This window comes from Drosophila persimilis, unplaced genomic scaffold (assembly GCF_003286085.1).
Source record: "Drosophila persimilis strain 14011-0111.01,24,50 unplaced genomic scaffold, DperRS2 tig00000000-arrow-pilon, whole genome shotgun sequence".
Lineage (NCBI taxonomy): Eukaryota > Metazoa > Arthropoda > Insecta > Diptera > Drosophilidae > Drosophila > Drosophila persimilis.
In genome coordinates this window covers 12,295,907-12,319,821 of record NW_020825288.1, presented here as the reverse complement: position 1 = coordinate 12,319,821, position 23,915 = coordinate 12,295,907, and the positions used below count along the sequence as shown (strand labels likewise).

General features: G+C 46.7%; 1 protein-coding gene across 1 annotated transcript in view; it reads right to left on the bottom strand.

Moving 5' to 3' along the window:
* Window positions 1–21,604, bottom strand: part of LOC6588162 (alpha-2 adrenergic receptor) — a 41,331-nt gene extending 19,727 nt beyond the window's left edge. The window contains exon 1 of the mRNA XM_026984247.1: window positions 20,535–21,604. Coding sequence (XP_026840048.1) covers window positions 20,535–21,413 — 879 coding nt within the window. The 5' untranslated portion in view covers window positions 21,414–21,604. The remainder of the gene's footprint in view (window positions 1–20,534) is intronic.
* Between the last annotated feature and the right edge of the window lie 2,311 nt (window positions 21,605–23,915).

Below are 23,915 nucleotides of genomic sequence, written 5' to 3'. Positions count from 1 at the left end.
ACTTCATTTCGTTTCTGTTGCTGCTGGCTGTTGGCTGTTGGCTGTAATGGGTGAACATTTGTGTGTCGTTTGGTACACACACTTTCCTAGCCGACTGTAAGCTCTGCTAATGGGCCACCTCCTCCCTTCAATCAGCCAACCCAAAAAGTGTACACTTGAAAATCCTTTGAGAACGGCTGGATGGCTGGCTCTCAAAATGAAATTAATGACTTAAAAGCTTTTTTGCGGTACCCGTCACTCAAAATACAATCAAAGCGCAACATCGACGGCGGTGGCATCCACATCCACGACAGTAAAGGCACCAACAATATGCTGCCAAAAATGCTGAGCTGTAATTTGCGAACGCCATTTAAAGTCGTTCAAAAAGTTTGGAACGATCAAAATGTTTTTACCACCTGACTGGCTGGCTGGCTGGCTGCCTGGCTGGCCTACACTTCACCCAGGTGACACAACAAAAATCTCCAGAGCTCACTCACCTGCAACAAAGAGGGGGAGTTTGTGGCAAGTTCATGCAAAAGAATTTAGTAACTGTAAATGCAATAAACGACCAGACCCAAGAACCGCAGACCCCAGCCCCAGAACTCCTCTGCGCATAGCAAAGGATACCAACTCTTCAGCAACTCCCAACCCCTCTGCAAGAACATTCCCACCCAAGCTGAACCGGGAAAAGGGGGGAGTCGAAGTTTTTATGGGTTGACAGTCAACCACGCCGCCGCCCAGCAATAAATTCCGAGGCGAACGCTTAACGTGCAACATATTCCGGCAGCAACATCAGCAGCAGTTAAGTTCCCCCTAAGAGGCTACCGTCCCCCCTTTCGGGAAATAAATGAGCATTTTGCACCGTGGGGTTTTGTGGAGCCATTTTTCCTCGACCCTCGCGGAAGGGGGAGATCACCGCGCACAACACCTAGAATAACAATGGCAAATTGTAACGCCATTAGCTGCAGGAAAATTGGGAAACGCAACAAATCGAACCCGCAACGGGTGGCTGGAAAGAGAACTGGCGACTGGGAACTAGGAGCTGGGAGCTGGGAAAAGCTGAGAAAACTTCTAGGCCGCACTCCTGCCTGCGGGTGACATTAAATCAACTGCAAAATGTCTGCGAAATGTGATGCGATGCTCTGCTCCTGGCTGAGTGATAAAGTGTGCGCTGTCAAGGGGGAGAATCCAAGGAAAAAGGAGCACCTGGGGGTGGGCTGTGGCTGTTGTCCCGGAAATTGTGTGGAACAGCAACACGTAGCACTTCTATTCATTTCGTCCTGCCCCAGCTCGGATGCTCATCTTTTCAGCATGGCGTGCAGTCTGTGCATAAATCATGTTTTCCATCTTCATATTCCAGCATATGCCCCGATAGAAATGGAATGCGTTTATGGGGAAATATAATTTTATACGAGTATATGTAGTTTACGTTTTAATATTATTTCTCTAGTGCTTCAACCGACTCAGATTTACTTATCCACTCGCCTCTCGCAGACATAAAGGTCTGTCGGTCTTTGGGTCTGTCGGTAGGTCGGTAGGTCGGGAGGAAGAGCTCCAGCACATTCCGTATAAATTAAATTAAACACAAATAAAAGTTAACCCACACGCGTACTCCTCTTTCATCAAGCCATGAGGTAGCAATTAATTTAATAAATCAACATAAAACTTTTGCCTGCTTCTTCGTAGCATTTTTTTTTCTTCTGATGCCATTATTCCGGACTGGCTGTGTCAACTTAGGCGGCCATTAGGCGCAAGCTTAACCCATCAGTGCCAAAGTTAAAGAGCTATCGATTGGCCCGCCAGCTCTGTGCTCCCCCGCTCCCTGTTCGGGGCTTTTGTTTACGAGTATTTGTATACCCTGGCAGGGATACCCTGCGAGAAAAAACTGATAAACAGAACAGCCACTCCAGATTCGAGGCCTGGACTGACTGAAAGATCAACGCAGGATACAGCAGGTCTTTCAAGTTTCATTGATAGTAATAAAAGCTGATCTCCAAGATTGGACTGCGTGCCGGTTTCTTGTAGTCTTGGGGCCATGACCATTTCAGTAGAATGCAAACTGGTATCATAGTACATCGAATAGCTGTTAAGGGGTATCTATGGCTTCGAGATGTATTTTTAATATTTTTATTTCATTCTTTCCTCCCCAGCTGGGAAACAGCTACCAAACTTTACCCACAGCAGAATTCTTTAAGTTTAATTACAACATTTGCAGACAAGCAATGGGCTGAGATGGCCTAAAAAATGGTGAGGGTAGGGATGTTGGGGATGGAAGGGATGGCAGGGATGGCTCGGATGGTTTGGGGGACTGTGCTAGAAAAAGTGCTGCCACTTGGACTCAAAACCTTGTTTGACAACTGAAGGAAAGGCCAATGGGCAGGGGATAGGATACAGACCCGGCGAGACAAGACGCCAGGACAGGATTTTGAGTTTAATTTGAACAGGACCCAGCGACGACGTAGCCTAGTTTCTTCGGCTGTTCTGCTGATATGTTCCTCTGTTGTTGCTGGTCCTTCAACGGGGCTGTGATAACAATGGTAGCCAGAAGCAGCAGCAAAAGCAGAAGCAGCAACAACAGCTATAACTAGAACAAAAAGCGTGCATCCTGCGTGAGAGCTGGGAGAATGGCACTGGCAACTTGCAACTTGGCGAAAGTTGCTGCAGGCCGGCAGGACTCTTTTCATCTGGCCTGGCCGGGGCCCAAAAGGAAGAGAGACACAAGTGAAATGCACGAGAAGTGCCGGCGGCATCTCTTTCTCTGCCTCTTTCTCTATCTGTCTCTGCCTTCGTCTCAGTGGGCCAACATCGATGGGGATCCCGTTTTGGTCCTTGTTCCGTTCGTTGTCCTTGTTGTTGCCTTTTTAATGACGCTAAACGTTTATCAACGGACACACAGAGCGGACAGGACAGAGAGAGAGCACTACAAAACGGATGGCAGAGCAACAAATGCAATAATCTGCTCGGTTTGGCTGCTTCTGCTGCGTTTAATTAGCGGAAGCGTCGAGAATTAGACCAGGCCCAAAGCACCGACAAACTGTGGCAACAGCACAGCAAACTTGCCCTACGAATATGCATACGACACGTGAACCCACCACAAGATACATAGTTGCTTCTATTGTATGTTTCTGTTTCTCTTTCTGTTTTTGTCGATAAAAAAATACAAAAAATGGATTTTGAAATAAGTTGTCTCCGGGCAAATAAATAAAACATGTAAGACACTATATTAAGGGAGAGTTGCCGTCGTTTTACGAGTATGTTTGGCAGTGACGAAAGTTTTTACTTAGTCAAATCCAATAGAGTATTAAACTGGCTGTAGTTTCTGGGCCGTTTTTATCACATATTTGTTTGGGGCTGTTTGTTTGAGTCACTTTTATGGCTGCGTTTATGAGCGATATATGCGGTTATGACAGCAGCAGCAACAGACGATTGTTTATCTATGTTGTGGCTGCCACAGTGTGGCACCAACTGGAGCTGCTGCAGGAGCGCGAGCAGGAGCGGGAGCAGCGACAGGAGCAGGAGATTCTGCAGGAGCTGGAACAGCTTGTCACTGTCATGTTGTTTGCAGACAAACTCAGACTCAAACCGAAACCCCGACCCAGACCCAGACTCAAGCCCCAACCAAAAGCCATTTATGGTCGCATGCTGGCCGCATCTCTTTATGGGGCTGTCGTTTCGTCCCATCCCGTCGCGTTGCTGCTGCGATAATGGCCTCTCAACGCCAGGAGCAACCACTAATACCCCAGCATAGTGGTAGTGGTACGGCTTCCACTTCCACTTCTTGCTCTCTCACGCGCTGCCAACTTTGCGTATTTCCGCAGCGTAATGAATTTGATTGCTCGAGAATGTGCAGGCAGGGAGGACTGTACGTATAGAAGGACAAGAACCAGCACCAACGACTAGAAAGCAAGCCAAGTTAGTACATTAGAGAGGTGAACTTTTCACCTGGTCAAGCCCCAAGCCTGACACTCATCCGCTTCGACGATGCTGATGATTGTGATGATGATTGTGATGATGATGATGATGGCCAGCCGCGCTCTATGCTCCTCATTAACTATGGCACAGCTTTGCCAAAGCTCTGAAATTCCACTTTGGGCATTAAGCTAATGAAATAAATTCCGAATAAAAAAATTCCAACAGAAGGAAGCACAAAAAAAATGTCAAACTTCCACTCGCATAGTTGGCAGTGGGACTCACTGTCATCGCCATCGTTCTGGCGCTGCTCCTGCTCTTGCTCCTGCTCCTGGTCCCCGAACCCCGACTGACATTCCCCCGCTCTTGTGCGAAACAATGCGCTTTGCTGCTTCTTTTTATGCATTTTTTTCGTGCAGCCTTGGGGAATTTGCAAGAGGCCGGAGCCCGGGGAGGTCGGAGCCCGGGGATACCCACTGACAGCTTTAGTTATTTGACTCGCATGCCAGTGAAATATGTCAGTTAATATTTTTTTCCCCCAGCCAAGTCGCTCTTCGGTGACAGGTATGCAATCGCATCAGTCGACACTGAGTCGAGTCATCAGGCAGCCACTGGTCCTGGCACCGCTCTTGCTCCTGCCACTTTCCTTGCCACTGTTGGTGTGTGCCACACCGCGAAGTGGCACAGAAAATTTTAATAAAAGCCAAATATTTGTCGAGGGACGCACTAGGCATCTGCAACATCCCCGACGACTGCAAAGGATTCAGATTGAGATGGCGGGCAACTAAATTGAAAGTAAACAGCAATCTATTTTAATGCGTGGTGTTGGCAGAGGCCCTGTACAATGCAAGGCAACCAAAAATCAGGACCTGCATCCGCCTCAGACCCAATCCCAGTCTCAGCTCCAGATGGAGGCACGTCTTGCATTGGGAACAGCATTGTTGGGGCCGCTTTAAGTATATTCTGTGGGGGAAAATTCAAAATATTTCGTTGGAAACTTTTAGGCAAAGGCAAACAAAAGTTAATTAAAACATTCCCTTGCTTGGGTCTCTCCTTCGACGATTTCGCAGCGAAGAATATACGCGTAGAATACCCATCTGAAAAGGAAAGGTCACCGCACCCAGCATAATTCCCATAAATTTTAAAGTCATCTTGTAAGCCTTTTAATTGGCGGTTTTCCTGCCATTTTCTGTTGCATTTTTAATTAATGAAAGAGCGAGTGCAGAGGATAGGGAACCGATGCGAAACTTGTCCTAATCAATTGAAAGCCCAAAATCCTAAATTAAAAATTAAAATCACCAAAATCCACTCATTTTCATGAGCGTTTATTATGAGGCAGATCCACAAGAGGATACAGAGGCAGAGGAAAATCAGAAAAGCCACAGCGAAGTCAAAGTAAAAGATATTCAAGTAGCAGCAGCAGGCTGTGGGCAGCCGGCTAAGGGAAAATGGAAAATCATGGAATTTAAATTGAAATCGCAGTCGAAATAAAGTGAAATGAAGCGTTAAAGTTGTGTGTGTCTGTATGTGTGTGTGCCACAGCCAAGCGAGAGAGAGAGAGAGAGAGAGAGAGTACTCTTCCAAGCACACTGACACACACACACACAGAATGAGTGAAAGTTAATGTGAAAGCGCTTGTTTACTCTGCGGCTTCTGAGGCAATCGCTGAAAATATTCGACTTGCAACTGAAGCGAAAACATTGCCGTAGAGACCCCAGACCAGATGGAGGAATAGGAGAACCTTCTGGGGAAAGCGCAGACAAAGCTATAGAAAATCCGGCAACGACTGGAAAAGCATACACACGAAAAGGCAGTCAGGCAGAGCATTCATCATTGCTTTCCTCTGACTAAAAGACAGTGGGATTTCGTTGGGAAACGGGTCTGGTTCCCAAGAACCAAATAAAGACAGATCTCGCGTCTGCTGTTGTCATCGCTCAATCGATTCCGTTAAATTCGTTCCAAAATAAACACACGAAAATTATATTTCAGCCGGGGATTTACTTGTAAATGGTGAATAAATCAACAGCGCATACACACCTGCAACATTATTCTGCCTCGCTTTGGGGTACGAATAAACAGTACGCTCTTAGTTGGGCCTGACAATGGATTTCAATATTCGTTGTTGTATTCGTAGGGTGCAAGGGTATATTGTACTTGTAGAAATGTACGTATTTAACCTGGATGTCGGATAATCTATGAATAAACTGTAAATATTTTTGTGAGGACAAAATCGCTTTGATGGAATTACCTTTGCTTTTCTTCTCTGCCTCAAATAGTTCATATATAATTACTTAGTTTTGGGGGTATGTTATGGTCGGGAAGACCCGACCCCGAGTGCTGTTAATTCTTTTGCCCGAGGTAGGCTTCTTCTTGTCGAAACTCGTTTCAATTACTTAGCTGTCTTTCGACTAAAACCAAATCAGAGCTCCGCACATTTGAAACAAAGGCTTTGAGTATTTTGTTGCGGATTTAATTCGAAACAACTCACAGGAGGAAAAGCTGTAATACACTTAAATGCGACACCCATCCACACATGCACCCACACAGAAAGGCAGGTGATTGTCTCTCCTGTTTTGCATGTGTGTGAGTCGTTACCTGATTTATGCCCTCGCGGCTTGGGGCCTCTGTTTATGTGCCAATTGGTGCCGCACGTCTCGGAGACAAATCGATTTCTTATCACTGCTGCGGTACATTATTCCCCCTGGAATGGCTCAGATAATTTGAAGGTGTTTCCAAGCCTGCTCCCTGCTCAAGTAAATAAAATTGTAATTTAATTTTTAAGCACTGGCAGCGATTACGCGTAATTCAATCGAAATAAATGGGGGGCAGGAAGGAGCAGAGGAAGCCCTGCTGTCAGGGGCTGGGGCTGGCCTTTATCAGCGTTGCGCCAGGAAAAGTGGTTGACTTTTATGGCAAATGACTGGCGCAACAGAGCAGAGTCCACGTCCACCCGGGCGCTGAGAATCCCTCCCTCCATCCTCCATCTAGCATGCAGCATGGAGCGTGGAGAAAGTTAGCCTCATATTTATTTTCATTTGCCGCGCAAGTTTGTCCACAGTCGTCCTGTTCTGAGCGGGTGGCGGGGGGAAGCGTCTGCCTAGTTGCTAGCATTTTATATTTGTTTTAATTTCCTTGCCATTTCCTTGGCCACATTTGTCAGTCAAATGGCCAAGGCAAAGGGATGGCCAGGGGGGCAAGCTGAGTCAGTGCAACGGCATTTTACGTTTTAGTGCTTATTACAGTTTACTAGCGCCCGTTCCGTTCGCAGGAAGCTCCGTTACTTGCCATTTCCACCGGGGCGCCTCTGCGAATGTATACTCCGCCATCCTCCATCCGTATCAAACGGAAACTTGCGCGCTACGTCTAGGAAAATCACTCACTCGTTCTCGAGCGGAAACGGTCACAACTTCCACTCGCAGTTATTAAGGGGTAGCTGCGAGTCAAGTGCTGTGTGCTGGCTATTAAAAATTTTATTGACTTCACATGCTTAACAGCCCGAAAACGAAATTTATTACTCATCATTTTATTCGACCTTGTCATACAAATGGGAAATTTAAGGCACAGCACCGCGCTTTAAGAGGCAGGAGCAGCTGCAGCCGATGTGGATTCTTTGAGATCGAGTGTTATGCTGGCATGCCATTTAAAATTTGCCGTGCAGGTGGCGGACCCCACACGTGACCATCCCGGACATCCCGGACCATCACCAGACAGGACTTACAATGTCCCTTGTTAATGGCATTTTATCGCCAATTATGAAACCTGTCATTTCACCATTTTTATCAGTGTGTGCACAAAATAAGGATCGAAAAACGAAGGAAATGTGTTAACAAAGGACGCTGCTGACAGGGAGAGAGGGCAAGGGGTCGTGCGATGCTCGAAAATGCCAATCATGCAGGGAGCAGGACCAGACCAGAGCCAGAGCAGAGGCCCTGCCCTGCCTTCCCCCCCCTGACATGTGGATAAGTGGGTGACTGGAATGACTGACTGGCTGACAGACGACAGACGGGTCCCTTATAATTCATAAAGTGAACTTCATCCGCTTAAAGGCGACTGCAACTGCAGCTTAAAAAGGAGTTTACCACACAAATAATTTGTATACCCTTCCAACGTCAGAGACCCATCCTTTTGCTAGCCATAATAATTGAAGAACTTCTACGAACAAGTGCTGATGTTAATAACTGCAGATCAATACGAATGTATATTTACCAACTTTTGCAAATAGGTTACTAACTATTTTTCACCTTTCTACCAGCACGCACATTATTTTTTAATCGTGTTTCGGAACTGTGACAACTTGGCATACCTTCTCGCATACCATACCAATTGCAAGAGGCACGAGATGAACGGAATCAGCAACGACAGTTGCAAACAGCCGACAATGCCAACAAGTATATTTGCATCCGCTTCGTACCTACGTCTCGCCATCGAGTACGAGCCAAATTTTGAATATTCCGCTCATCCGAAAGTGCTGCTTGGTGCCATTGGCATGCGCTCAAATTCAAACATGAGTCAGATAGTATGATACCTGACATTGAAACACCACCGGAACCTTTGAACAGATTGCTAATCGGCACGAATCCAGACTCAAACCATTTCCTGAGTTTCATTCGCACATACTACTCATGCTTCCAAATGCCATCGTTCGGAGCAACAGAAATAGTTCACAATGGGCGGAAATGATTGGTTGTGTCAGATAGGGAATTATTAAATTTGATTCAATATTAGCTGCTAAAAAATCAATTTGCTAGGGTATTTAAAGCTTCGGCTTCCGAAGCAATCGTTTTACTTCTGTTTTTCTTTATTCGTGTGCGAGCACACATGTAAATAAAAGCTGTTAAAATACGATAGTGTTGCCTATTAGCACAATAGGCCAACGCACACAGAGAGAGACACACACAGAGGAGCTCTGGCAGACACGGCAAGGGTCGACCGCATGCAAAGGTCTGGAAAAAACGTATACGCCGTGTGGGTTCAGGGGAAGTGCACAGCACGCAAAGTGTAACCACAAACACGACAACGGAGGCGGCAACAAACTACAATCAACAACTACAACAGCAACAACTACAGCAGCAATGAGAGAAAGACCCACAAGGACACAAGGACACATGGAGAGGCAGTCAGACAGACAGACAAATGATATGTGTGCTGTGCCTCCTGCTTCTTCTCCTTCTCTTGCCTGGTGCCTGCTGCCTGCTGCCTGGCAGACTCGAAAGAGTGGCAAGCATAGGTTGCACGAGTAGGTGCTGCAAAGAGGATTGGGTTAGGTTGGGTTGACTTTGCTTCTTTTTCTTTGGTTCTCTTATTGCCTTATTTATTTGCTTCTGTGAGGAGTTGTGTAAGCGTGTGGCAAGTTTATGATCAGCATGGGCCTGACGCATAGCATATGCCGATGCCGGCAATGCGGATACAATCACAGCATCAGAGTGGCTGCCACAGATGGTCGCTAGATTTCATTTGGCAATCATTCAACATGAGACTCATTTCCGAGCTGTTGGGATTTCGCGTTTGCTGCGGTATTAGAAGTCGATCTACGATCTAACCACTTGTTGCCATCGATCAGAGTCGTAAGATAGGATTCGTCACCAACATTTTGTTATTTGCAATCAAAATTCCATTGATGGGACGCACTTAATTTTCTGCACAGTCCCTTTCATGGCACGCTCGCATCCATAACAAGGATAACAAATGGGAAAGCTACATGCGGCATGCCCTGGTCATAATACCAAATCATATTTTTACGTTTTTTCCCAACAACAAAGCAGCAGGGCCTGTCTGTGGGCTGCCTGCCTTTTTCTTGATGGCCTGGAATTCCTTGCAGCAGGAACAATGGCCTGGCATTTACTAATTTCATAATGCCAAATAAAATAAAAATGGCAGCAGTGTGGAACCGAGCGAATCGAAAGGAGGAGAGACGAAGCTGCACAGGATTTATCGTGGTCTCTCAACGTGTGGTCAGAAGGGCGGCGGCACACTGGATTTTCTTTTTAGGTTTCTCTTCAATTTTTTTTTTGGGCAAGAATCACACACTTTTTGAATGAAGTTTTAAACTTCAGTGAGCAGCCAAGAGGAAGTGAGCAACCGTATCCGGTTGTTAAAGAGAGGGGACAGACAGAGAGGAAACACAGCCAGAGCACACAATGGGAACAATAACTCAATAAAACCTCGGCGCAGACAGAGCCGGCAGCACACAGAGCGCAAATGAGTGCAAGGCGGCGGGCTGAAGCTGAGCCACCACCATCTTTGTCTCAGACTCAATTTTATATTTCATTCGCCATCTTTTGCTCAGACTCCATTTTCGTCTCAGACTCTTTCTTCTTTTCTGACTCCACTTTCATCCTCTCGACAGCCGCTGCTTTCTGTTCTCCTTAACCCTCTTCACACTGTCATCCGTCTTCATTGTCTGCGTGTTAATGAAACACAAAGGCAAAGGCAAAGGCAATGGCGGTTCCCTGACTCGTGCTTTTATGGCACACATTAAAGGGAACTGTAAAATGCGCTTCATTTGGAAAAATGAGCCATCGACATGGGGGCGTATGCGTAACGTGTGCGGCAAAGTGCCAGAATTATGATGATTGACGATTATACACTCTGGAAAAATAAGAGCCAGAGATGGATCAGAGGAGAGCACCAAAGACTTTCCCTTTCCCTTTGGAATGCAAAATTAGATGGCATCCTGCAGAAGAGAGTGTTTTGGCTGGTGGCATTCCAAATGAGATGATATGAGATGCACAACTCGAAGGCTTAACCAGAGTCACAGAAAGAAGTGCTGACGGAATTTTTGAAAATGCTAAAAAGCCAGAGAATAAATATTTATAACATGGCCTTTCCGCAAATGTCGATGTGCATACTTTTAATTATGCACAAAAGTCAAAAATTGCGGAAAGGGTCTGCGGCTGCCACTCCCTTTGCCGTCTCAATTATGCTCCGGCAATTTTCACTTCGTTGCCGCTGTCAAATTTGACACGCCCTGCTTTACGGCTTGTTGTTTTTAATTTAAAATTTCTTCAATTCCATTTTTGGCCATATTTATGTTTTGTTCTCTTCTGTTCTTTTCCCCCACGTTGCTGTTTTTTTTTTTTCATTTCCATTAAAAGGCTCCAAATGAGCGTAATTAAAATTGACCCAAGGGAGTAGCCCCGGCCCGGCAATAAAAAGTACGAGACTGAAACAGCAAAAACTTTTGCATAATTAGCAGAGGGGGATGCAGAGCGCCAGCACCAGTCAGTGCCCCTGCCGGTCCGAGTCTACGAGTACATGAATCATCTCGGGCTTTGGCCGGGATTTATGAATGTTGAGAATTAAACTCATGTATGCGAAATTAAATTTGCCCCCCATTGAGCCAATGATACTTGAGAGTCGGCCGAAGCCGGAGCCAGAGATGTACTGGTCGTGTACTACTATTATGATAAAGTCCTGTCAATGGTCCCCCTGCTCCGTCTGTGTGCTCTGTCTCCCTTTGTGTCTGTCTCATTTAATTTTAAACTTTTTTGATTTCTCTGGCGGCCGAGTGCTGCTCCCCAGCGACATGTGCGCTGCCGGGTGATAAAGTTGATTTGAAAGTTTTCCCCTAGCTGCAGACCCAGTTCCAGGCCCATTCCGGCCTCTGTCGGAGGAGACCCGGCGAATTAAAACTACAAATTCATTTACGCAATGCAATTTCAGCTGGTAAATTCAATTGGATTGCACAAACGAGAGTTTATTCTAGCTCTGGGGTAATTATGTTCGCATTTAGTGCGCGATTATGGGGCACTGCATCAAGAGCGAAAAGCAAATTAAAACTTATTCATGTTTCGGGCAAATAAATGCAATTTCTATAATTTCTCGCTGGACTGGACCTTTTCCAGTGGCACGGCCCACTTCACTTTATGGTTAATAGCATAAAATGGCCCACAAAACGGGCAAGGGTGGGTCGACGACATTTTGTGTAATTTATTTGGCCTACGGGCGCATCCGAGTCCTTGTTTTTTTCCTCCTCTTTTTCTTTGCCGCGACGATGAGGCGCGCAAATACTTTAAGACGATTTTATGTAAATGTTTTTCGTGCTCATGTTTTAAGTGTGTTTGTGTCTCTCCATCTTCGACGAGAGCCCGGGAAAAAAGGCAAAAGCCGGGCGACAGAACAAAGAATGCGGCAGGATTTTGTCCCTGTCTGACTCTGTCCCTGTCTCTGCCTCCTTCGGGGCTCCTTTGCCGTGTCTGTTCATTCGGAATTTTATTCAAAATGGATTATGCCGCCTGCTCGCCGAAAAAGAGAACAACATGAAAATAATTCAGCACCATTTTCTTCGCTGGTGTTGTTATTTTTCGCCGCTGAATTTTTAAGTGTTTATGTTTATGCGACAAAGTGCCAAGGACCCGATCCGGTCCCGAATCCGGATCCGAATCTCGCTCCTGGCTCGAGCCGATAAAGCCGAAGGCCCAAAAACCTTAAAGCGGCCGCTCAAAAGTTGAATTTAATGAATGGCGAAATTGGTATTTGATTCCGTCGTGGCCATAAATCTTCATACGGCCACCGGGTTCGGATCCCATGTGTGCTGCTGACTCAACTGGCAATTATCTCACTTTTTCAGTGTTTTCCAGTTTATTTATTTTTTTTCACTTAAGTGGAAGTGTAAATCAATATGCCCGGCACGGTGGAAGTTTACGACAAATAACGCATTAAATTGAATTGCTAAATTTCATTTTATTGTCGAGGCGTGCGAGTGGTTGAGTCGCTTCGAGTCGAGTCGAGTCGAGTGTCGACTGTGGAGTGTCGATTGCTGAAAGAGATTCCTGTGCCAACTGCATAACTCTTTCGTTTATTAACCACTTCCTGCGTGGCCCATACTGGTCCTCCCAGACCACTCCCAATCCCAGGCCGTGTATCGAACCAACAAAGGAGGCGCCAGACTACGGCGATAGCGATGGCAATGGCAATGGCCCTGACGATGGTGACAACGCCAGCTGGCGTGATAAGCCATTCATTACGATTATTATGAAGGAGGTACCACGGAGGATAGAGGCGCTACGGCTACACACACGACATGTGTGCCAACGAGTCGAATAAAAAAATACTGCTGATAGGAGTAAAAAATTTTCATACTCATTTATTTTTATTTACTGCGCGCAATTTGCACATAAAAGCCGAAAGCTAAAGCCAAAAGCCAAAAGCCGAGTGAAAGGGTTCTGTTCTGGTGAAAATCTGTGACTTTGACACAGCCGAAAATATGGAAAAATTATGCGTGGCCATAAAAGCTGAGCGCGGCTAAACAGAGCAGTGCACGGCAGCCTCGATACCGATGTCCCTGTCGATGTCCCTGTCAATGGCATTGTCAATATTTAAGTTTTGACATTGTTATGACAGTCAGTCCCGCCACCGACACCGGCAGCGTCACCAGCACCGTCACCGACCTATGCCCCCAGACCAGACCATTTGCCGGAACCGGGAAAGTTTTTGCGTGAAGTTAATTTATGGTGTTCATGTGTGCGCAAATGTTGTCATAAATGTCAAGCGCTTTTTGCGGAATTTTGCTAAAGAAATACGATATTATCGAACGATCCGGCGATTGCTTGTGGCACGAGCGTATGAAATTAACTGCAGCCCCAATACCCTTTAATTATGGGCAACCCCCTGTGACTGGTGTTGATGATAGGGCTTTCAGCTGGCAGCTGGCCAAGTAAATCACATAGGAAATTGCCTGCCTGCCTGCCTGCCTGCCCTATTGGCGCCAGGCCAAGGGTAAGAATGCGTAGAAAACGAAGAGGAGCCAGTATTTCATTTCATTTCCTTTAACGGCAAATCACAGGGCAAGAAATGCGGCTAAAGCGCCTGGAGGAGGCGTATGCGCAATTTGTTTCATTTGTCTTAAAGCAACGAAAATGGGAATGGAGAGGGGTAGAGTGAGGAAAGACAAGTTTATTTCCAGCTTTGACTTTGGAAAGATTCCGTTTTAATTTGCGATTTTCCGCTTGTTTTGCCAATTAGGCGCCATTTGACGTTACGATTCGTCCAAGAGTCCGCGAAAGTCCAAGACTTGTGCGGAATTTACTCAATTCCATCGAAGAAGCAGACTCTGGCAATAAATTAACTTTGACCCTTTCAGAAAGCCAACGGAAATGGTTGTCATCGTGCACATTGGGTTCTCTTCGTGAAGGCTCTTAATTCAATTACAATCAGCGGAACTCCAGTCAATTGTAAAAGAGTTTTTCTTGGTGCCTCACTCTTTCTTCCCCAAGTTACTTTTTGTTCAATTTATTTGCAGCCAGGGTTGTGGCAGGATCATAAATACCAAATCTGTTTTAATTTCCATTGGCTCTGGCCACACAGCTCCGATTCCGACCCTGCGGTTGCCTGTTGGCCTGGCTTAAAGCTTGTTTATGTTTCCCGGCAAGTGAAAGTTAATACGCGTGCGAAATCTTGAAGCGCTTTTCGCACGGGGCCCGAGAAGGAGGGGCCAGAACAGAGCCACAGCCAGCGGCAACCAAAATAATGATATCAAACTTCAGCAAAGGAATTATATTTCATACGAGATGACATCTCGTACACACACAGAGTTGCATTCCTACGCATGTGAGCGTCTCATATCTGGAGCTGAAACTTTTGGGGGAGAGTACTTTATGCGATAAGAAAGCACAACAACAAATGTGAGTAACGGCCCCTACACTCTGTCTCTCTCTCTCTCTGTGTCTATCTCTCTGCCCGAGGCAAGGATGGAGGTGAGGATGAGAGTGGGGATAGGGGTAGGTATGGAATCTGCCATCTTCTGCAGTTTATGGAATGCAATAAAAAACTTTTCAGACAGCCCCCCAGCCAGTGTGCAATGCAAATTCTGTAAGCCAGAGGCGAGCAGTCTTTAAGAAACAGTTACCAACGGAGCAAAATCCAACGAACAACCAAAATAAAATAAATAAATAAACGCCAGCTGACTGGCCTAAGAAGCCACACAGCCAATGAAAGCCAAACAATTGACTGAGAACGCGTTCCTTTGCACCCAAAAAAAACGAGGGAAAAGGAAAAATAATAATAATTCGGACACTAATCCGGGCTTAGAAACTTGGCTTTATTTTAATCAAACCGACAGAGCGAGCAGCACGAAAAGTTCTCCAAACAAAAGAGGCCCTGAGGCTAGGCCCTGGAATGCGGCCAGAGAATGAACGGAAGCCATTCCTGCCGTTCGTGGAATACGCGACAGGCACGATAAAATCATGAACGAGGGGGATAAGCCCAGTCCCAGTCCCAGTCCCATTCCCAGTTCCAGTCCCATCGGGGCCCATGTGGCATGGGTATGTCCATGTATATAACTTCAAATGAAGTTCGAGTTGTGGCCCCAACTTTAAGTTTCGACTGAGGAGGAGGAGGCATGACAAATGCCAATGAGGCTGCTGTACTGCACATGGCTGGAGCATTGAGGGACCGCAAATGGTATACGTGCAGCACTGACAATAACGGGAACGAAAAACGGGCCCAAAAAGCAGCCGGAAAGAATTGCTCTGTAATTTAATTTAACCAAGGACAAGTCCATGGCAGTGTCTGTGGCTGTGGCTGGGGCAGGCGCCAGTTAGTGGTGCGTGCGCCATAAGCTAAAATGTCAATATTTGCCTATGCCACGCATAAAATGCCAAGGCATATGCCTTCTCGGAGGCACTGTGCCACCGCCACTGCCCCTGCTACAGCCGGGCAAGCGGACATTCAAAGGAATGTGCTCTGCTTTTTCTGCCGCCAGTTGTTTGGAGATCCCGCTCCAGCAGATTCTCTTGAAGCACACACCCTCTTCTTTTTCTTGCCACATCCTATCTGTAATGTCAGCAGCGATGAGTGCGCGGCAAGCGGAAATTAGCAAACGATTTGAGCGCCCACAGACACAGTCAAAGGAGCGCCGCGGCGAGGAAAAAAAAACGGGATTGAATGAATGTAAGCGGGGGCGTATGCTTGTTATTTGATTTTCTGTTGATTTTCTCTCGCTGCCTGGCATATATTTTCTTTAATAATTTCCTGTTATAAACAAATCAAGGATGTAATAACGCAGTTCAATGCGTTAATGTTGCCGTCTGCTCAGCCCGCTTCCAGCTGCTTGAAAATAAATGCCACTGATTATGATCTTAAGAGCCATCAAAGACCGTAATGGCCGAAAAAAAGTGAACTTTTCAAACGATGTGGAGCCACACACACTCGCATAGTGCACAGCACATGGACACGGACTAGATACACACATAGACCCACATAAGCAAAGGAATCTACAAGGACTAAGCCCATTAGCCCACTGTTGTTGAACCTTTTTTCTACCCGGTAATGGAAGGGAAAAAGGGTATATTGCATTCCTGGAAAGCCGCGCCTGTAGCCAACAGGGCATACGTTTACGTTAAGGGGAAAAAACTATTTTATACACTATTTATAAAAAATAAAAGATCAAATACCCAATGGGGTATCCGTTATATATGAGTATCTTCTATGCTATCTGCTCCTATGTTTCTTCATTTAACCCCTTTACTGGGTATCGCTATGTCGGAATACCCGACCCGGCTCTTATTTCGTTTCGTTTGGGACTCTTTGGGACTTTGGCATTTCTTTGCCTTCTTTTGCTTGAAAATGCCACCAAAAAAATGTAAAATACTTTAGCTAACGTAAAGGGCTGCACACACACACACACACACACACACATAGTTACACACAGAACATAAGCATGCACATCTACGAAGGAAGGCAAATGTAAGTACAGAAGCAACAAGAACAACCAGACTGAAGGCAGAGCAAGTCAAGTGTATGAAATGTAACAAAGACCTAACGAGAATTACAGCCTCTCACACACACACACACACGCACCGACACACAACACACACAGCAATTCAGAGCTCATGCACATGTACGAAATAATGAGAAAATATCAAAAGTGCCCAGGCTCACGCACACTTTGGACTCGCCCGAGCTCAATGTCAACTTAAAGCTCTCTGGCAGTCGTGCCGCTGGCCAGGACATTAAGGATGAACATACGCATAGGAGGGGGACTAGAAGACTGCTAGAGGACCACCGTCGAAGGGTGACTGTGACAGGGTCGAGATGGTTTCTCTTTCTGCTCTCCTTGCCACTCTGCAGTTTTTCTCTTAATTTCCTTTAAAGTGCGCGGCAAAAACTGACGCTAATGAGCTACTTAAGCAATGACTTAAGTCGTTGTAGTGGAAAGGGCGGTCGGATGGCTGGGCGTGTGGCATATCATGACATTACATTACACATACGCACCGTTGTATATGCTACACTCTTTTGTGAGAAGCAATTTGAGCTGCCGACGAAACTGCCACAAGACCCTAATTGCCTTGACTATGCCACAAAATCCCACCTCCTTCATGGCATCGCCCCGGAGAATCTTTGGTTTTGTTTTAACTACTTTGATTTGGGCAAAACTTTCGGATTTGATGAAAGTTATTCGGGGCAAAGGCCGATTGTTGCTCCATTGTGAGGTCTGCCTTTTGTCCGCCTTCCGGAAAATGGCATATAATATTCGATTAATATTTCAATAAAGTGTTTGCCCCTTTACGGATTATAATAATAAGGTCCATTGTGGCCGTGCTTGTCCGACCGACCCTTTGGCGCCGACCACAAAAGACCACATTGCGGCACAATGGGACGTGCCGAACAGCTTGAGTTTTGTTTGCATTGTGAGCCAATGGAATCAGGGCATTGAATAATGTAGTTACCAGGAATTAGATGAGTCCGGCTCCACTCTAAAGCAGTCTTTTTATATATATGAGGAGTACTGGTACCCAAAATGGGGCATTTCTCTGTGCCAAATTGCACTCATTTCGGAGCCGGACGAACAATGGGGGCTGATTTACATGATGCCCGGGGGCCTCACCGCAGGCTTTATTAGGAGTCCAAAAATAACACGCACTCGCAGTGGCGTGGCATTCGTGCTACAGCCACCGCCCCCACACATAATTAGAGACACCTCATTAGGCCGCGCATTAATCAGGGAGCGAAAACTTTCACTGCTTTCCCTGCGGGCGGCAGCTGATGTCAATTAAATGCGCCTGTCAAAATATTTGCACACACACATAGCACATACCAACATATGGAAAGCCACCCCTTCGTTTTTCCACTTTCCTCTTCATCCCCGAAACTAGTTCAACGGCTAGACAACGTCGAGGGGCTCTCCCTCTCCTTTCTCTTGGTTGAGCAAAATCAGCGTCATCGCTCTCTAAAATGTTCTTTTATTAATTAAATCGAGCAGGCAAGTGTCAAATCAGCGGCTGTGCACCACTACCGCCCACAGTCGCCTGCCTCTTCACATGACACCAGAAACTTTTTTATACCCTCACATACCCACTGTAATGATGGTCTTCAATGATGTTTGCAGACCATAGAAGCAGTATGTTTCCTATCCTTCCATCGAGCAACAAGCTGTACTGTTGGCATTGAGATAAATCCAATCATAAATAAACATCCACAGCATCGTTCAATTTGAAAGAGTATCTAATGCTTCGACCTTTCTGGCAGTTTTCCCCTACTATTTGCTGGTGTGCGGCTTGTATTGCGGTTCAATGTGCCGCCGCGCGACGTCGACGGCGACGACGACGACGACGACCTACAACAATTTTGTACATGTCAACATGGTGTCATAATTAAAATGTTCACCAGGCCATGCCACTCTCCTCCCGGACGAACGCCCCTGTCCCCGACCCCGACCCCGACCCCACCCCTGATAGGCTATTCGATTCGGCTGTAAATTGGAGGTTTTTGGTAGCAGCCGTGAACAAGGGCAATGCCGACAGGCATTTCCTTTCCCGAAATCCCCGTTTGCTTTTCTGTTGGCTGGGAGACATTTTTAATGATTGGTCGAGCGACGGGGCCAAGAGAGATATCCGTATCCGTGTCGATATGGCTAGTTAGCTGATTGGTTTTGGCGGTTTGTTCGGTTGTCCCGACATCTGTTGGGTGAAGGGCCGTCCAGCTAATTGCTCCTCTGCCGCTAAATGAGATAAATGATTGGAATGGGGGTTCGAGGTGCCAGGTAATCAATCCCTTTGGGCGCTGGTCAAACACAGACTAATTTCAGTTTATATGCAAAGTTGGCCATCGACATTATAAATTGTCATTCGGATGGTTGTTTGGCTTTGCCCAAAAATTGTCCAAAAACACGGCTGTTCATTACGCCTCGAGGCTGCCAACAAGCTGGGCTCCATCTCACTCCCGCAATGGAACTTTATCCGGGCCACTTAGGCTTGATTAATGTGCCGGCATTTGCGGGCCGGCTGGGATGCCCAGAGACCAGGCCATAGTCCAGTCCTGTCCCATATCTGGCCGTAAATAAAAACATTCAACATTCTCCCCCGTCCGCTCCCGCAGCTCGGCATTTTATTGTCTCAAGGTTAATTTGAATGGCAAACTTTACGTAAGCATTCTTCTATATAAAGATACTTTATTTTTTGCTTCTCCACTCTATTATTATTTTTGGTTCTCTACAGATACTTTTCTGCTTTATTCACTGTCCAATGACAGTGTAACAGCAGCAACAACCAACAAAAAAATTAATCAAAATTTCTGGAGACAGGCGAGATTCGGATACAGATACGGATACTCCGGGGGGGAATGCCCCGGGACATTTGCATTTTCCATTTTGCTGGTCAGCTCTCCTTCTCTCTGTCTCTACGCATTTATCATGATTGCAATAAATAATATTGTGGTTTAACCAACCACTGACCAGGGGACGGGGTGAAATATTTTATTTTATTTCTACGTACTTTTTTGTGCTACGAAAGTTGCCGTTTAAACTCTTAAAGCTGGTTGAATTTCGCTGTCAAAAGTGGTCTGGCTGTAAACTGAATTTCTCGGGGCGGGGACGGAGGGTCAGTCACTCTGATTGAATGTTTGCCTGTCTCCTGCCTGACTGACTGACTGACTGCATCGATTCGTTTGAAGGACGTTTTCAATTTGTGGCACAATTTAAAGAATTTTCCAAAAAACAGAGCACCGCCAAAATGGCTCCAAGCTGAATGCTGGCAAGACAGGCGTGCGGCAGTTTGTGGCAGCTACTGATGTGATGTGGATGTGGATGTGGATGTTGTGTGCCCCTTGCCAAGGAATTTCTCTTGTGAATTTGCCAGCTAGTTTGTTACTCTTTTGCCCCTGCCACAAGCCCATGCATGTATCTTTTTGTCTCGTGGTCTGTGTTTCGTGGTGGCCTACCCACAATCCCCCATATTCAAATTCAAATTCAACAACTGGCAGACCCGCATGATAATGCGCATATTTCTATGGATTATGGCCTACTTTTTGGGGTAGGCTTGGGCTTGGAGCTAGCTCTCACTCCATTAGGGTAGCAGGGGAAACGTTGGGGGCGCAGAATTAGACACACTTGGAATTTACCCGCCACTCATATGCATAAATATCTCAGCCTTTATTCTCTGCGTGACTTTCGCCAACGACCCAAGCCCGGCACCGAACGATCTGACAATTGTTCGAAATTTGCATAGAAAGAGGCCGCAATTTCTGTGCTTTGCATATTTCTATCCGCCGTTCAGCTACATTTGAGCTATGCGTTTATCCCCCTACGCTTTATTGTTTGCAAATACAAGTGTTCATTCCCCACCTCCCAGTACCAGTACCAGTGCCAGCGCCAGTGCCAGTCAATTGCCATCAATTGGCCTCAATATCCCATAGAATATGACTTCACTTACCTCGCACTTGGGCAGCGGTCCCTCGGGCATCTTTACCTTCCACCCCAGCAGCGGGGGGATGCAGATGAGTGCCGACATAATCCACACCGCCGTAATCATGACAGCGGCACGGGCCGGCGTCCGCGACTTCAGATAGTCGACGGCCTTGGTGATGCTCCAGTAGCGATCCAGCGAGATGAGGCAGAGGTTCATGATCGAGGCGGTGCAGAGCAGGACGTCCATGGCCGAGTGAATGTCGCACCACCAGCTTCCGAAGATCCAGTAGCCCATCAGCTCGTTTGCCAGCGAGAAGGGCATTATGATGAGGCCCAGAAAGAAGTCGGCCACGGCCAGCGAGGCGATGAACCAGTTCTGGATGTTCTTCAGCGACTTCTCCGTCGCAATGGCGATGATTACCAGCATGTTGCCCACCACGATGATGATCATCAGGATGGTCACAATGATCGAGGCAATCACTATGTGGGTGAGCGTGTACCCGCTCGGATAGCGTCCGTCCCAGTGCACTTCCGTGATATTGCTGCCGTTACCCATGAGTCCATATCCCCCACTCAGGTTTCCCGCTCCGCCGCTCTGGTTGTAGTAGCTCCCCGCCAGCTGTAGGGTGCTATTGTAGAAACTCCCATTCAGCAGATATATCGTGTCGTTCACATTGATATAGCCTGCTCCCGACCCCGTTGGGGACTGGTCGAGAAGGCCCGGCACCGTCAGCTGGCCGTCGACGGTTAGGAGCGGGGGATTGAGGGTGGCACTCTCCGGGTATCGCGTGCCATTGGGCGGCCCGCCAGTGGCGGCTGTGGAGCTGGTCGTGAACACGGCCAGAAAGTCGTCGGTGCTGATGTTGCCCGTGTTGATGTTGGCATTCAGCCTGCTGTAGTCCATGGTGCTGCTTCGCTCTTCTGTGCGATCTTCTCTAACTTTGTAGTGTGTAGCTGGCTAACTCTAGGTGTGTGTACGGCTAGCTCTATAGTCTGATTGGTCCCATGCTGCCGTCCATCCGGCTCGTATTTATAATTAAATTTGCTTACGCGCGAAATTCCAATTCAAGTGGTTTCTCGTATGCGGTGATCGGCTGCTCTCTTGTTCCGCCGCTACAACACCCAATTAACCCTAATAATTTATTTAACTCCTAGCATAGCTCTAGCATTAGCAATATTTCGATTATTTCGATTTTTAATACCCGTTTTTGCACCGAAACTCGTGTGTGGCGCGTTTTCCGCTCATTTGTGAGGGATCTATGAGACGGTAGAACGCGCCCTGTTCTTTTGGTTTTGTTTTTGGTTTAAGTTGTGGTTTTTCCTTTAATCAATTATAGTCTACAGCACATATACAGTATATACAGTTACACAGATACGGGTACGGATACGATTACGGTTACGGTTACGGACACAGACACACATGACAGAGACGAGTAGAAAAAGCTGGCTATGTACAAAAAGGGGGCATCCTCGCTGGAGTTCTTCTGCCTCTGCCTGGACGCGATCCCATCGATCCAATTGATTGGCTCCTCTGCCCTTCTTCGCTCTCTTCACATTGCGCAGGCTGCCGCCGAGGCATCCGTCAGACACTAGCTCCGGCTCGAGTTCACCTCAGGGCAATACTTGAAATTTAATAATTTAGGGCCGAATGTTTTTGGCGCACTCACTGCAACCAGGCGGTAAATCGCTTCGAAAGTCGAAATAAATAGTGCGGATCGCCGATGATGGACGATCCGTTGGGGTCTGTTTTTCTTTCACTCGATTTGCCTGATTTTTCTCGCTTTTTCAGTTTATTTACACACAGCGCGCGACCCGCGAATTTCACTCTCTATCAGGCGTTTTCCCGCTCGATGCTGGCGCTATGGCTATGGAGAACAGTTGCCGTGTGGCGGCTGCTTGGACTTGGCTCTTGGCTTTCTCGGCTACTTGGCCAATTGGCGCGCCCGGGACACGTTCGCACCGCTGGAACTGCACATCCTAACTGAACGCCATCCGCTGGCGCTGCCACTGACGGACTTGCTACCAAAACATGGCATCCACACACGCCGCATGGGGCATGGGGCGACGGGCTGCCTTCGGTCGTTCGTTGCGTGTCGTCGTGCGCATCGTTCCGAGGGAAATTCTCTCTCACTTTAGCTGTGTCTCTAAAGCCCCATTGTGGGGACAGTTGCCGTATAAGTATTTCCCATTTCGGGATTCTCATTTATGCATTGCTTTCGATTGTTTACGTTTCCATATTTGTGATTGTTGCACTCTGAATCGTTGTCCGTAGATCGCACTTGTGGGGCAAATTGTTTGGTATCTTTAATAAACAAAAGGTGTACCAATATTTGGTTTAATAATCGAAAATCGCAAATCCCACAGTAATCATAATAATCTCATCTCATAAACAGACTACGCCATAACAAGATTTCATCGCAATTTTCAATGAATGAAGAAAAATATACAACATAATAATTTATATAACAAATATATACCCAATAAATATAATAAATCTGCAACTGAAGTTTGATTTGGTTTCCGAACCCAATCGAAAGGGGAGTCCTCCGTGGGGAAGAAAGTACTATTAGGTAAAACATTTATTATAAGATTTGATGATTATTAATAACTAAAGAGGGATAATAATAACTAAAGCAAAATAGTACTTAATGTGCATTACTGCAATGGCAGGGCAGTAATCCCCGTACTTGAGGGCTCTTAAATTTCAATTAAACAATTCAATTTGGATATCGCTTTCCACATTCGTTCTCCCGCTTGCCGTTCGTTCCCAAAAGTGTACACCAGGTTCCACAAGTTCACGCGGCAAACGGGAAATTTTGCGCCTCTCTCAGCGAGGGACTTTTTCTCTGTTCCATTTGCCGCACGTTTCGCCGCACAGTGTTGCGCTCTGTTGTGCTTTGTTTGCCTTTGTCCCAGTGCCCTAAACCAAAAACCAAAACTTATTTTTGTGGCAGCACTTTTCACTTTTTTTATTTCGGATGGCCGGGAGGGGGTGGCGCAGGGCTCTCCTCCTGGTGCCCGTTTCATATGTTTGTTGAGGACTGCTGCTGGCCAAGGAACTGCGCTGCGACCATGTGTGCGATGCTACCTTTTGTGTACATTTTCGTTTTAACCCACATACGGGCCTTTGTTTCCACGGTAAATGTTGGTCATGCTCGCCTTTAAATACTTCTCACGCCTGTTAAGGCCCCGGACCCGGACCCGGCCCGGCCCGGCCCGGCCCGGCCCAATAAAAGCGTAATGAAGCTATCCATCCGCGAGAGGCGTGCGGGCGCATTGAAAACGAAAAGGAAGGCATCTTCGGCAAGGAGTTTGCTCCTCATCTCAGATGGGAAACACAAAAGCCAACATATCGGGCACATTGTACGCGATAGTCACGTCTGTTGGGCACATAATTGAAAAACGA